Genomic DNA, 15,130 nt, shown 5'->3' with positions numbered 1-15,130 from the left:
AATGCCTCACTTTTAAAAACTAAACTACTTTTCAATAAAGACTTCCTGTGGACAAATCAAAACCATATGCATTGGTGAGTCTTTGTCTCCAAATTTTCCCCTCTTTGATGAAAAATGGGTCATTGATTTATCATTAGCTGTTAGGCTGGATGGTATTTAGGCAGCTAAGAAAAAATTGGGTCATTGATTTATGTAATAGCCTAAGGCTCCCATATTTTAATTACCCATGTTCTCTGTGAATAGTCAAGCATGTTGTTAACACTAAGGCATTTATTTTATGAAATATTTATTTACTTACTTTGGATATTTCTCCCTTCCTCCTTTTTTCCTTTCATCCTTTTTTCTTTCCTCTTTTCTACCCTCCTCTTCCTTATCTCTCTGTCTGCATCTTTAGCTTTCTTGATGAAGGTAAATTTTATGTTTATTAAAAATAAAAAAAATTAGGAAAATACTTCCCCATATTTACCATGTAATTTAGCAGTGTTCTGATCATGCAGAAAATAAGAAAGCATAAATTTCCTGGTATCACATATATTTATATTGTCATAATGCTCAAAGCACACACATAACTTTCAGGAATTACAGTAAAATAAAATATCCATCACAAATTCCTGTGTTTTTTTTTTTTCATTGAGTACCTCCAGAAAGCATTGCTTTATTTCAAATATCCTTACATTAAGCAAAACATTCGGTTTAAGTTTAGAAGCTAAAGATACAGTTATAGTAATGTAAAATAAATACAAATATTTAGTAAAAGTTGGAATAGTAGTAAGCAAAATCCATTATCTCTGTTATCATGCCATAGTACATAAGTGTATGCATGTATGTGTCTGGATATGTTAATTAGCTTGATTATGGAAATCATTTCACAATGTATAAATATCAAAACATCATGTAGTATATACCTTGAATATATATGATTTTTATTTTTCAGCTAAACCTCAATAAATCTGGGAAAAATGGAAAGGTCATGATAATACAGATTTGCAACTATTCAAGAGGTCAGCCTCACTGATTAAATATCACTAAGTTTTATATTCATGAAACCAGTTCATGTTGGTCATAATGAAAACTGAATAATTTGACAAGGAAATTAAAGGAGCATAATTCCCATGAGTTGAAAGTGGGAGCACAAATTTCTTGGCTTTGAAATCTCTATCAAAAGACATCACATGGATTACAGGAATTATAGTAAAATAATATTCTTTGCCCTGTTCTTAAGTACATTGCCATATACTCAGAATAATGAAAATTATTTTTCCTAGAATTTTTAGGAGCAGCTGATTAATGTTTTTCAATCCTTCCACTCTCTCTATTAAAGCAAACTAAGCTACTTTTAGGTTTTTCCTGCCCAAAGCATGCTAGTTAGGTTTCTTGTGTGCAGACACCTTGATAGACCTCAAGAGGTATAGGAGTTCCACTTGAATACTTTTTACAGATCTACAGGGAATAAAGAAATCTCATGGTAAGAAAATAAATTTTTAAGTGGCTAGAATCTAGTTTTCAGGGGTTTCCCTTAGTTGAGAGTTAGGACTGAGGTTAAATTTTTTTTTTCCATGTCAATCAATCATTTCCCCCAGCACCCTCCCTTTGCAGGCTCCTGGCTCTAATCTCATTCCAGGGTATTGCAACCTATCATTTATCTGCAGGGACTCCAGGGAGCTGCTGGAGTGTTCACTGATCTACTAAGTGCTAGGCAGTGGGTCTAAGGGTTAGAGACAGCAAACCACATTTGAGAGAAGGAGAGGCTGGAGATAATATTAAACTGCTTTAGCAAGCATAGCTCGCAGAGCTGTTGATGGCCTGTGGGCTAGGGCTCTTGCATCTGCTGCTGGGGCAGCTCTGCTCCCAGCTTCTAGGAACCTTCGGGAATAGTATGCAGCACCACCTGGACCCGCAGACAGACAATGGCAGCTGGGAGCCAGAAGAAACACAGGATAATGACTCAGTGGTGTCGGCTCACACACTCCTCTTCTCCCTGGATTACCAGCATGTGCAGGTCCCTTTTGAGATCACACTTTGGATTATGTTAGCCTCTCTGGCAAAGATAGGTAAGTGAAGGACTGCCTAAGGCTCTCCCATAAAGTTTTCTGATAGGAACTCTTTGGGCTTTTCTGGATGGTAAGAAAGGTGCTCTTTGCTTGAAATACTGGAGAAAGCAAGCTGGAACATTTGCCTCCTGCTGCCTTCCAGAATGATCTTTTATTTATAGATAAATCCCCACTTGAAAGTGATTATATCCAGATTATGGTGGTGGTCTCCAAGCTGAAGGTGGGAATAAGCCCAGCCTGGTATAGAATGAAAAGGGTTGCAGTTGTTCAAGGGATATGTGGAGATGGTATAACACTAAAAGAAGAACAGGTGAATGTTATTAGTTTGATTCTAGACAGTAACTGGCCTCAGTCTTTATGTATCCTTTTTCCCCCCTCATAGGAAGCTTGTTATATTTTCCAGGTAGATTATCTCCTTTTTAAAAAGAAATTCCTTTTTACCCCCATTTAGCATTTTAGGGGGTGATCACAAAAGAGAAGCCTAACAAATAGAACAGAAAAATTTTTTAACATATTTAAACTATAGGAACACCCTGAATTACTAGTATTATAAACTTCCTAAGTGGAGTTCAGTTATTTCTTTTATGTTCTTTTATAATATATCTGGCTTTTACCTTGGTAATGTTAAAATTATGAGCCCTTTAAAAGTTCAAAGTGTTTATTATTAACTATTACTTTTTTATAGGCTCAGAACCAAAAACAATGCCAGGCAAATATGGCATCCTACAGAATTTTGTTATTTTAAAACAAGTTTATTAGTTCCCAAATAAATCATGTTTAGCATTACAATGTTTAAATTACTTTATAAACGTAGTTTCAGTATTAACAAAATATATTGACTGATTATGATATATACAAGATCCAAAGACTCATAGCATGATTGCCCAAGCTAGGAAAAACCTCAGAAGTCATTCTTATCCCAGCCCCATTTTTTCATCCATTCTCTTTTACAGATAGTATATCTGAAGGCTAGAGAGAAAAGATAATTTGCCATGTTTATGGAGCAGAACTAGAATGCTCATCTGCTGCCTTCTTGATCAGAAATACTCATTATCTTGGGTGACAATAATTTTCATATGTGTATAGTTAAGGTCTTTTATATTTTATATTTTTCAGTACTAGCTATACTGATAGCAAAAATGTATAAGTAAATATTAATGTGAGGACAAGAGGGCAAATGTTACTACCTAAAACTGAATGTCTGACTCTGGGGGCCCAATGAATCAGGTCTCATCCTTTGCCCCCCAAATCAAATGGATAAACTAGTAGTGAAAAGTGGGAAAGGAACTTCAATCAGTATAGCTATATCAGGATGGCAAAGTGAGATTAAGGATTTTATGTAAGTTTTCATGTAAGTAAACATTTGGCAAAATTATTTTTCTGCAATGGTGCAATACAATCCTATTCAAACAACTGTAGATGGGTTACATAACAGAGAACTAGGAGCTGATTTTTCTAAAAGCACTGACTTGTCATTTGGGACTGCAAATGCTCAGTGGGCAGCTAAAAGCAGAATAATGCTTGACATTTCTGCCTTCATTTTGTACCTGTCTTCAGATTCCTGATGGGCTCTGCACATAGTTATGTTAATCATTTAAAGAGGGCTCATCTAAACATTGGTAATACATGGTTTATCAGCCCTAAGTTTACCTATCCTACTTCATCCCTTTTAAAGACTGAGGAATACTTACATGAACTTTAGCTTTAAATAGAAGTAGAATTGAGTCAGGTGGAGATGAAAGATATGTATAATTAAGCAGTCTTGGTTAAACTGTGGTCTGATTATTATAGTTCTATGAGGTTGCTCTGATGAAGTACTTATTACCTGAGGTGGCAATCTCCATTTGATTCTCAAAATGTTTACCTATGAGACATGTGATCCTGGATGAGGGAAATTTGGCTCCCATGAGATGATTGCTCTTGTTTAGGGGTGCAGTCTCATCATGTGGTGAGCTATTTGCAAGGTTGTGATCTTCTTAGAAGATGTAGGGCAATGACTGAAGACTTCTAGGTGCCAATCCAGGTGATCTGCAAAGCTGACAGTGGAATGTGCCTGCAAATCTTGAAAATACCTTTTACCTTGGTATTCTCAGTCTTAAAAGGGGTTGAAGTAGGATATGTAAACTTAGGGCTGATAAACCATGTATTACCAATGTTTAGATGAGCCCTCTTTAAATGATTAACATGACTATGTGCAGAGCCCATCAGGAATCTGAAGACAGGTACAAAATGAAGGCAGAAATGTCAAGCATTATTCTGCTTTTAGCTACCCACTGGGCATTTGCAGTCCCAAATGACAAGTCAGTGCTTTTAGAAAAATCAGCTCCTAGTTCTCTGTTATGTAACCCATCTACAGTTGTTTGAATAGGATTGTATTGCACCATTTCAGGAAAATAATTTGGGCATAAGTTTAGTAAACAAAAATCTCCATTGTTAGCATTAATTAATTAATTCAGCAAATATTTTCTGAGCATATTTTATGTGTGGGTCCATGGGCTGTAGAACTAAGACTTCATTTGTACTCTGAGGAACTTTCAAATTATTTCAATATAAAGAAGAAAAAAATCATTCTGTATAGGGAAACAGCATGGCATAATGGAAATAACAGATTACTTTTAATCAATTAACAAATTTTTAAAATTATGGTTCTCAACTATATATAATTTGATGTATATCACTGTGATTGTGAGAAGAATAGAAGAACATATCTAGCTGGTAACACGTTTTGTGTGTATTTTAAAATATGCATCTACATTTGAAAATGATCTGGTAGACATATGAATTATTGTCCTCTTTTTAACTGTGAGTGCCATTATTCTACTAGCAAATATTTTTCCTTTATAGAGATAAATGTCTTTGTCCATGCATCTGCACCTTTTAGACATTATTAAAATGAAAAATGTGAAATGACTAAGAAGCTATTTTCCTGAAATCATGAGGCTTGACTAGAAGGACGTTGGACATATGGGGGTGATTGATAATGATGTTGTAATACTCGTATCTTTTCTCTCTTTTCCAGGATTTCACGTCTATAATAAAATGCCCACTGTTGTACCGGAAAGCTGCCTCTTGATATTCGTAGGTCTCATCATGGGAGGACTAATTTATAGTTTAAATGATCAATCCCCACCAATAATGGACAGTGATATATTTTTTCTGTACTTACTCCCACCAATAGTCCTTGAGGCAGGGTATTTTATGCCCAGTCGGCCCTTTTTTGAGAACATAGGAACCATTCTCTTGTATGCTGTAGTTGGAACCATGTGGAATGCATTTGGAATTGGTCTTTCTCTCTATGGCCTATGTCAGGTGAAGTACTTCAACCTTCAAGATGTGTCATTGCTTCATAATCTTTGGTTTGGTAGTTTGATTGCTGCTGTAGATCCTGTAGCTGTTCTCTCTGTATTTGAAGAAATACACGTGAATGAGAAACTTCATATTTTGGTATTTGGAGAATCCCTCCTAAATGATGCTGTTACTGTTGTAAGTATTTTAGGCATGGAATTTCTGGGCAATGAATTAAGTTCCCTTAAGATCACCCCTGAAATTTAGAATTAAGTCCTAATTTAGGCCATAATTGAGAAAGTTAATTCTAGAAGTAAGTCTACAAATTTAAAGAATATGCTTTAACAGTCACAAATATGCTTTAGAAAGTGACAAGACTTCCTTGACCCTGTATTTATCTTCTATTAGTTTACTAGTTGAAAAGTGAGATAAATCTTCTGCAGGCCATGATCTTTTTAGTCATGCCAACTAAGAAAATCTTAGCCATGAAAGCTGTCTTCACAGAACATCAGAAAAATTTCGAACATAATCATGTATAGTTGGATGGTGATCTGTGATCTGTAGAAATATTGATATGGGTAAGCCTGTTAATGACTTATGTTCAATGGCATTAGGAGTTATAGAACTTCAAAGTTGAGTAACTCACAAGTTAGAAGGGCAGATAGGGTAGAATTTGGGATTTTTTTAATTGATAGATTTGCTGTAATCTTTCTTATGCAGGTACTATATAAGCTGTTCAAGTCTTTCAATGAAATGCCATCTATCAAACTCGTGGATATTTTGGCTGCAATGGGAAAATTCTTTTTGGTTGGAATAGGAGGAGTTTTCATTGGGTTCCTGTTTGGAATGTTTGCTGCCTTTACCACACGTTTTACGAAGACCATCCGGGTCATTGAACCCCTTTTTGTCTTTTTATATAGTTATCTCTCCTACCTGACAGCAGAAATGTTCCATCTCTCAGGGATTGTGGCGTAAGTATCTGGATAAGACTTGATCTGTCTGTCTGTCTGCCTATGTATCTATTTACCTATATTTTTAGGGATTGAGTCTCATTTTATACCAGAAATCGAGAAAATTCCATTTCCTAGATATGGGAACAGGATGCTCCCTTTATTCTCTTCCTGATACCTCTAATAGAGTCACTTAGTCACAGTACTCTAAGTTTATTTTGGGACCAAGTTTATGGGCTCCTTCTAGAGGTTAAATTGCTACACCTCAACTACTTTACCTATATTGAAGTAGTTGGCTGGAAAACCAAAATGAATCCCTCATTTTATGGACATGGAGCTCCCTGAGCCAATTCTCTATCTTTGAAGGGGTGAATCATTTCCCTAATAGATTTGATGTGCCTGAGCATAATAGCAGTCCTGGGTGTAGTTAGACAGCATATCGCTTAAGTAAGTTTGACATTTACTGTTCTGGCATAGGTGAACTTTCTGCAATAACAAAGAATATTTTTATTACTTCTTTTGTAAACTATACAGTGTATGCTGTTTTTCCATTATCTATCATTGGCACTAACCAGTGATGATAATCCTACATGTTTAATAGTTAACTTGCAAAGGCTGAATGTTCACATGAACAGTATTAGCATATAAGTGCTTTTGCATTAGGTTTAGATAGATCAACCCATTTAAAATATTAGGAAAAAAAGTAATGAAATACTTAAATAAAATGTTACAGGTTTTCCAGAAGCTTAGATAGAAAAAATTGAAAAGATTGATTTAAATTAATTTCCAAAGAACTAATGCCTCTAGGTTACTCTAGGGTTTAAAAGGATTTGCTGTGAATAATAAATGTCATGGTAATGTGACTAGAATTAGTTCGTTTTAAATGAAAATATTCTAAATTGAAAGTAAGAATTCTATCATGGACCTGGGTGGTTTTACCTTAAATTGTTAAGAGATGTAGTTTGGGCTTTCAATTGTCTTTTGTTTTATTGTCTGCCTTTACCCTTTATGAAAGACAGGTAAAAAGAGCTAAGAAATGTGTGGAATTGAATGAAACAATTTAAATTTAATTCTAATTCAGGGCATTGTTCAGAGCTTCTACAATGGTATTTTTAAAGTGGCTTCCTTCTTTTGAGCCACTAGGCTTTCACAAAACTTTGCAATATGGAGATTGTTGGCAGGTTTCTGTTGAGTCTTGAAAGAATAAATCCTAGGAAAAACAATGTTGCCAAATCTACTTGCTTCCTTTGAAATATCCTGAAGCTTAACTTCCTTAAATGTAGAACCTTTATTTTCAGTTATGATTACAAGTATCCTTTCGGGCTATGATCTTATAATCTTTTTTTTATTTTGACTGAAAAAGATAATGGAAAAAAGATCTATCCTTAATTTCTTTGGAGATAGGTTTATAAAATCCATTTAAATAATTTAAATTTTTATTTAGGTATTTTAACATAGGACTTTAGGTGAATTTTTATTTAAAAGTTGTATTAATACCCTTTTTAAAAATAAGCAAATTGCGTTTATATATTAATCTCTGTATTTACTGTAATTACTTTGAATGTAGTTGAACAAGAACAGCACAAACATGATTTAAAATATTTAAGAAAATGCTTTTCTTAGACATTATTTTTTATTATTAATTTCAAATTATTAATTTGAAAATTAGTTAGGCTGAAAATACTGATTAAGAAATTGAGCACTGATGCACTGGTCACCTACAGACCATAGCATATAGATGATGATGAACAAACAATTAAATACAATAATAATAATGCATAATTTAGATTGAATAATTTAAGTAACAGTCAATTCATAGATTTAAAAATAAAATATATTTCAAAAATTAAAATTTTTTCTTTTTATGTGTTGGAAACAGAAAAGCTTCTCCCAAACTTCCTGAGCTTTAGTTCCTTCATCTGTTAAATGTGGATGATAATATCTATTTTACAGTATGATTGCAATAAATATAGTATATTAACTGAGTGCTATTTAAATATAAAAAATAATTTTTGTCATTGTTATTTGTTGATTGGATTACTGTGTTAAGCATGCAGCAATCATAGATATAATGTTGCTTTGGGGAAGATTTCTCTTCCTTCTATTTTATTCCACTGTCCAATAATTTGGAAAAGAGGCATGAAAACACCTGCACTCATTCAAGAATTGATTGCTTTTTCAGAAATGAGTTGCATATGAATCAGTTCCTACTTAAAAGATTATTAGTTCTCAGAATGGTCAATAACATCATTGATTTCTGTGTGAATATGTTGAGGGTGGAAGAAAGGAAGAAAGCATAATGCATGAAAAGTAATTAAAAGTCAAGTAGGAGATTTGTGAGGTTGAGCACTGTTTTTAGCCCAAGACTATAAAGTATCCATTCTTAATGATGGCTGCTTTTAACAGTAGTATATTGCATCCATTTGGAACTAATTTTGTTCCTTTTCAATAATGCATTACTTCTGGAGTCAATAAGTCCACAGGTACTGATATTTCAAACATAAATTTTATTATAACAAGTTACCTTCTACTTGGGACTTTCTCTGATAAAAATTCTACCCATCAGTGCTATTAATTGCTATATTTAAATTTTATGCTAAAATTTTGTGGTTTTATTACAATAAAAATTATATTGTTGAATATATACATCTGTTTATATTAGTACTTTTTTGAGATTAACAATCAAGCTTGGATTTTCATTTAGAAACTTGAAAATATGCTTTTTATCACCATTATATTTTTGTTACCTTTTTGAAAGCTTGGCAAAAATATGAATTTGCTTTCCCAGGTTTCAAATAGGTCTGTATTTTGTTTAGAAAACTGCTACTTTGCTATTGTTGCCTACTAGTGTAGGTAGGAGAACAATGTTTGTTAATTAAGTGTGGTTGGGTCAAACAACCACTTCTGTCTAACATTGTTTTTGAGACTCTCAGAAAATAGTCGTCATTGTTATTTAAAGGTTGGGTTGACACTTCTTCTTGTCTTGTATCACTTCTATTCATAGTGCTTAAATGCATTCTACTCTCATGTATAACTAATTAAAATAAATTAAAAAATAATAAAAAACCTTAAAAACTATAATTAATGAAGTACACTATTCATTGGCTCTGCAAATAATATTATATAAAAATTATAGTACAGAAAGCAGCAGGCAAATTTCTCATATTGTTTTCTCATAAGCATCTATAGATAAATGATTATTGTGTCTAAAGAAAATTACTTTTTGTAATAATCTTATAATTTCTATTCGTGAATTTAAAAAAATTATATTAAAATTAAAACTGAATTTGTAATTGTAGCTAAAATACTCAAAATTAATTCCTTTTTAAAAATTTTGTGGCTCTGAGGATGGATTCCAAGGACGTTATACGTGCTAAGTAAGTACTCTACCACTGAGCTACACCAGTATCCCAAAAGGGTGCTCTTTTTATATTCTTATTTTCTTCTTCTGACCAAAAGAAAAAAAATGCATAAGTTATGGAAGAAAGAGGATCCAATAGAACGTTAGGATTCAGAACGATGTTTTGTGTAGTGACAAGCAGTATTATTGTAATATCACAAATACACTTTGAAGTTATTATTGTTCATTTAAAGTGAACTACAAAATCAAAGCCCTGAATTTAAGAATATTCTATCTTAGGTCTCCTCATTTATGATGAGTTTTAACTAAATTGGTTGGTAAATTGCATAATTCATCTGTATTACTATATGATAATATTTTATCCAAGAAAGTTATACAAAGCAGTATAAAACACCCTATATAATGTCATTTCAATAATTTATCATGACATTGCTTAGCTTTCTAACTGTGTGAATCTACTAGATGTTCTACTTTCTTAGCTGAAATGGTGGAATGCTATGTGTCTGTGGAGCTAAGAGCTCTTTCACATTTGGAAGGAATTTGTCTTCTATCCCACCAACATATAGATGTCTTTACCTGGCAACTGTTACCACCATTACCTGAAGCTTCCAGATAAGTACTTTCTATACTAGTTTCAAAACTTAAATACTAAGCTTAAATTTAAGTTAAGTCCTTGTTCAAAATAAATGAAATCAGAAATTTTAGCTATAGCATATATTTCATTTTAATGATAAGCATAGAAAGTTTGAGTTTATTTCTTAAAGATATCAAGAGAATTATAGAATATGAAATATTTTTGTTTCCTTTGAAATTGATGAAACCTATCCATCTTACAGTCCTTTGTCCTAGCTGAAAGATACTTGTATACTTAATCAATGAACAAACAAACAGGTAGTCTGTTCCTGCTCCCTGGATACAACTGTTCTTCCTCCCCAATTCCCCTTTTTAATTCAAATTTTCCAAGATTAGAATAGGCTCTGCTGGATGAGTCTTCAGGAAAGTTTCTGTGGTTCACCTAACTTGCTCAGTTCTGGAATTGCAATGCCAACACAGTTTTCAGGAAAGAATCACTACATTTTACTGAGAATAATACAGGAAATAAGAGCTGTAGCAACTTACATCTTGTGGACCCTCAGTTGTCACTTTTTGAAAGATTATAAAAAAGAGTACATAAATGACTAGGGGAATTTTAGATAAGACATCATGAGACCACTTCTGTAAAATGAGTTACTTGTGTTAATCATGCCTCAATGAATCATGCACAGCTTGCTCTATAGAGAAATATATCTAGGAAGTGAGTAGTGACATTCTTAAGAAATCTCTACTTAAGGAAGAAGTTAATGTGAATTTCTTAGAGAACTGTAATGAGTCAATGACAGACATGACCTTTCATTTTGGAATTTAATTACTGAGAAACTCTTTTACTCCTATGGCAAATCAATACTTGAAACTTTAATTAAAATTCAGTGTCTAGGCTTAAAGACTCTTGAAAAATTTCCATCAAGAAAATAATAAAAATTAAGCTTGCACATAAAAAAACAAAACTAATTCTATTATGAGAAGAAGATGTTTATGATTTTTATTTTTTAAAATCTTATTTGGATTCTACGTCTTCCCCTGTGAATGATCTAGAGTTTGTGCCATGCTGTGACTTTTGCAAAAAGGGATTTTAATAAGCTAATTAAATGTGTTTTAACAGTGTGAAATGCTTCATTTTTATCTAGGTCAGTGATATTTAAATTGTGGCCCATGAACATCTGCTGGTCTATAAACTGTTGGTTACTATAGAAATTGATAATTTTTACAATGTCCAATATTCTGCTAAACACAATAATCAATAGGGACTTGTATTTTGTATGTCTCATTTTTATTCCACTTTTTTCTAGTAATTCTTATTTTTATTAACAGAAACTGACCTTTCATTTCAGATAATTTGAGTCCCTTATCTAGACCAAAATGAGCTTTGTAAATAGTCATTTAGCACCTTAATATGGGCAGTTTTTTAGAATATATGAGGCACCATATCAGAAGCTGGTCATATAGAAATGAATAAGGTGGAGACCTGTATGAATGCAGTGGAGAAGAATGGGTGGTAGGTGGTAAATTATAGTGTGGTTGTTAAATCATTAAGTTATGTAGTCAGACTGATGTAAGTGAAAATCCCTGCTCTTATTCTTATTCAAACTTTAGGTAAGTTACTTAATCTCTCTGATTTGTAAAATGGGCTTAAATAAATGCCTAACTGATGCAGTTGCTCTAAAGATTGAAAGTTAATGTCCATAAAGTGACATGAATCCTGCCTACTATACAGGATGAATATTAGTGAATGTTTTTTGGGGAATGAGAATGAGAAGCATCCATATGAACAACTATGAAGCAGGACAGATATTATAAAAGTCATATTATAATTGCAAATGAATTCTGAGTGATGCAGACTTCACAAACATTTAAGGTGGTTGAAGAATGAGTTGAGCAACTAGAATGGTAGAAAGAGACTACTTAAAGTAGAAATGCTTGATTTTATGAAACTATTTTCAAGGTTATAATTTCCTAAAGGAACTCAGTAAATTATGAGTAGTTATTATTTACAAAAATACTTTTCATAAAAACTGCCACTCAAAAAGAATTTGTAATTGTTATAATTCTTATTGGCCTTAGGTGGTTAGCTCTTCAGTTTTCTTGAAATATATTGCTAAAATGCCATAGGGAAGAAAAGTTCAATAAAAAATTAATGAAAATCTTGTGTGGTGACATACACCTATAATCCCAGGGGCTCAGGTGGCTGATAGGCAAAAGGATTCCAAGTTTGAGGCCAGCTTCATCAACTTAGTGAGGTCCTTAGATACTTAATGAGCCACAGTCTCAAAATAAAAGACAAGTAAAAAGGGCCAGGGATGTTGCTCAGTGGTTAAGCATTACTTGGTTCAATCCCCCCAACTTAAATAAATAAATAAATAAAATATTTAAGTAATTCTTCAACTTTCTCAGACTGAGATAAAAAGGATTGTAGAAGTCTTTTAAAAGTGAATTTGTTAGATTAAACACATACATCTTTAAGGTTAGAGCCAATTATTTAAGTGTAATCAAAGGGAAAATATTTAATAGTCATCTTTACTTCCAAATTGATCTTCAATTTGTGTGATACAAAAAGACAAAATAATATGTCTAGAGGAGATGAAGTTGGTTGATGATGCAAAACCATTTGATGTTTTGCTCCAGTCTAGTTTTTCATTTAATAAAACCAAAGGCAAAACTTCCACATCCAACACTAAAAAACCTCTAGTTGAAAGGATGTATAGCTTAGTCTGGCATGACTTATTAGCTATGTTTTGGGTTCAAAAGGTTTTCTGTTTGGAAGTACAATCACCATTCATAATATTGACATTTTCACATTCTAAATAATAGACTTTGGAATGTATCTCATTAATAAATGTAAAATTTTAAGACTTCTCATATCTAATTCATTAGAAAACTGAAGTGTGGCTGAGGACCATGGATTGTTTTGTGTTATAAATAAATTATAATTAGTAGTTGTCTTTGTAGTCAACTGATTTGACTATAATTTATGCACCGTTATGCATGTAAGTATGTATTCTTGAGATCAAGTCCCATAAACAATAACTGGATATGTCTGGAGATGTTAGAATTAGGAGAGTTGAAGAATATTTTCCTATAAATGAAACAACAATTGCACAAAAATTTGTGTTTATGTTTTATGTTTGAAAAAATAGAACATTACACATTATATTTATTATAAATGTGATGAACTTTTTTTTTAAACTAAGAGAAAAATGTAGGAATTGTAGTATTAGGGTAGTGGTTAAGACCATAGGACTTGAAACTAAACAGATTTTTAAGTCCCATATTTACTATTTATTAGCTATGTGCCCTTGTCGTGAATATCAAATGAGATATAAAGAACTCTTCAAAATATCTAACCCTTTATGATAGCTCAATGTGTACATTATTATTTTCTCTTTCCTTTTCACCTATAATAATATGTGATACTTGTATTCTCTTCAATGTAATGAACAGATATCTTACTCTTTTCTGTCTCCCAGATTTTCTCTTTATTCTAGACTTTCAATATGCTAAGTCTATCTATAGTGCTGAGAAATACATATGGGTTGTACTAAGTAACTGAAAAGAATTTTCATTTTTTAAATATGTTACTTACACATGCTCATTTTAAAATATTCAGAAAATTCAGATTTTAAAACAAATTATTTATGTTCAAACAGATAAAATTATAAGTAATATTTTGTTGAAGATCTTTTCCGGAATTTTTCTATATATTTATGTAGCATAAAAGAAGCTTGGTGAAAAATCCATTACAAAACAGAAGAGAAGGCTTATCAATTTCAGAGCAGCACATGGCACTGTTCAGTTTTTTGGTGCTCTTTTTTTTTTTTTAGAATTGGTGCATTATAATTATGAACAATAGTGAGATTCGTTGTTATGTATTCATACATACACACAATAGTATGGAAAGGCTTCTAGTACCTTGCCAGGGTGTCTTTTTTCCTGCCCAGGAGGTTATAAGCCACTGGAGAAAATAAGTCAGAAATAATTAGTGAAGAACAAAAGACAAAGAATCAAAATTATAGTTTTAAAGTAGAGCGCCTGATAGATCCAGCCCACACAGGAGCTGGAGCTGGAAAATTAAAATATGGCTCCTGTGGTTTATTTTAGGGGGTACATCAAAAGCAAGAATATGGTTTCAGGGGTGGAATTTTGCTTTGTGATGTCTCATAGTCAGCAGGTTGATATGCATCTTGGCAGGTCACACCCATCTTTGAGAGGCTGTGTGGTTGCAGCAGATCACCCTATCTCCAATGCTCTGTGGGACCAGGCAGAGCTTGAATAGGGCTCACAATGTGTCTGGGAAATTTCAACTGGAAATTTCCAGACACCAGATTCTCCTATTCACTAGGCTGTGATGCCAATGTAGACCACAAATAGCCCAGGGATGGCTCTTGACACAATAGGGTAATATAAGTTGGTCACTTGCATCCCCCAGTACCTCTCCTTTCCTTTCCCTTTCTTAAGGCAATGGGACCATGAATATATTTGCATAAAGTACTGCATCACAGTGACCTTTCTCCAGTTGAGTGGCTTGTCTATGCAAAGACTGATAAGAGTCTCCTGAGCTCCTGAGACTGGTGGCTTTAATTTTTCTCTTCACACTGAAAAACACTTGGTTCATTATAAATTTTTTTACTAGGCAAATTTTATTTTTGGTTGGTATTTTTATTTTTCAACTGGTGAATTGAAGTGCTTATGAATTATCTATGATTTATAAGCAATTATATATATTATAATTTATAAGCAATAATATATATATATATATTATTTATTATTTAATATATTATTTATATATATATTTATATATATATATTATATTATTATTTTATATATTATAATTTATAAGCAATAATATATATATATATATATATATATATATATATATATATATATATATA

The 15,130-nt window shown here is 32.6% G+C and overlaps 1 protein-coding gene across 1 annotated transcript in view; it reads left to right on the top strand.

Annotated features, from left to right (window-relative positions):
* Positions 1-1,798: 1,798 nt before the first annotated feature.
* Positions 1,799-15,130, top strand: part of LOC107156043 (sodium/hydrogen exchanger 2-like) — a 53,554-nt gene continuing 40,222 nt past the window's right edge. The window contains exons 1-3 of the mRNA XM_015502099.1: positions 1,799-2,051; positions 5,071-5,534; positions 6,057-6,307. Of these exons, the coding sequence (XP_015357585.1) occupies positions 1,799-2,051; positions 5,071-5,534; positions 6,057-6,307 (968 nt within the window). The remainder of the gene's footprint in view (positions 2,052-5,070; positions 5,535-6,056; positions 6,308-15,130) is intronic.

This window comes from Marmota marmota, unplaced genomic scaffold (assembly GCF_001458135.2).
Source record: "Marmota marmota marmota unplaced genomic scaffold, marMar, whole genome shotgun sequence".
NCBI classification, from domain to species: domain Eukaryota; kingdom Metazoa; phylum Chordata; class Mammalia; order Rodentia; family Sciuridae; genus Marmota; species Marmota marmota.
Note: the sequence above shows the minus strand (reverse complement) of the source record. Positions and strands in the feature narration are given on the sequence as shown.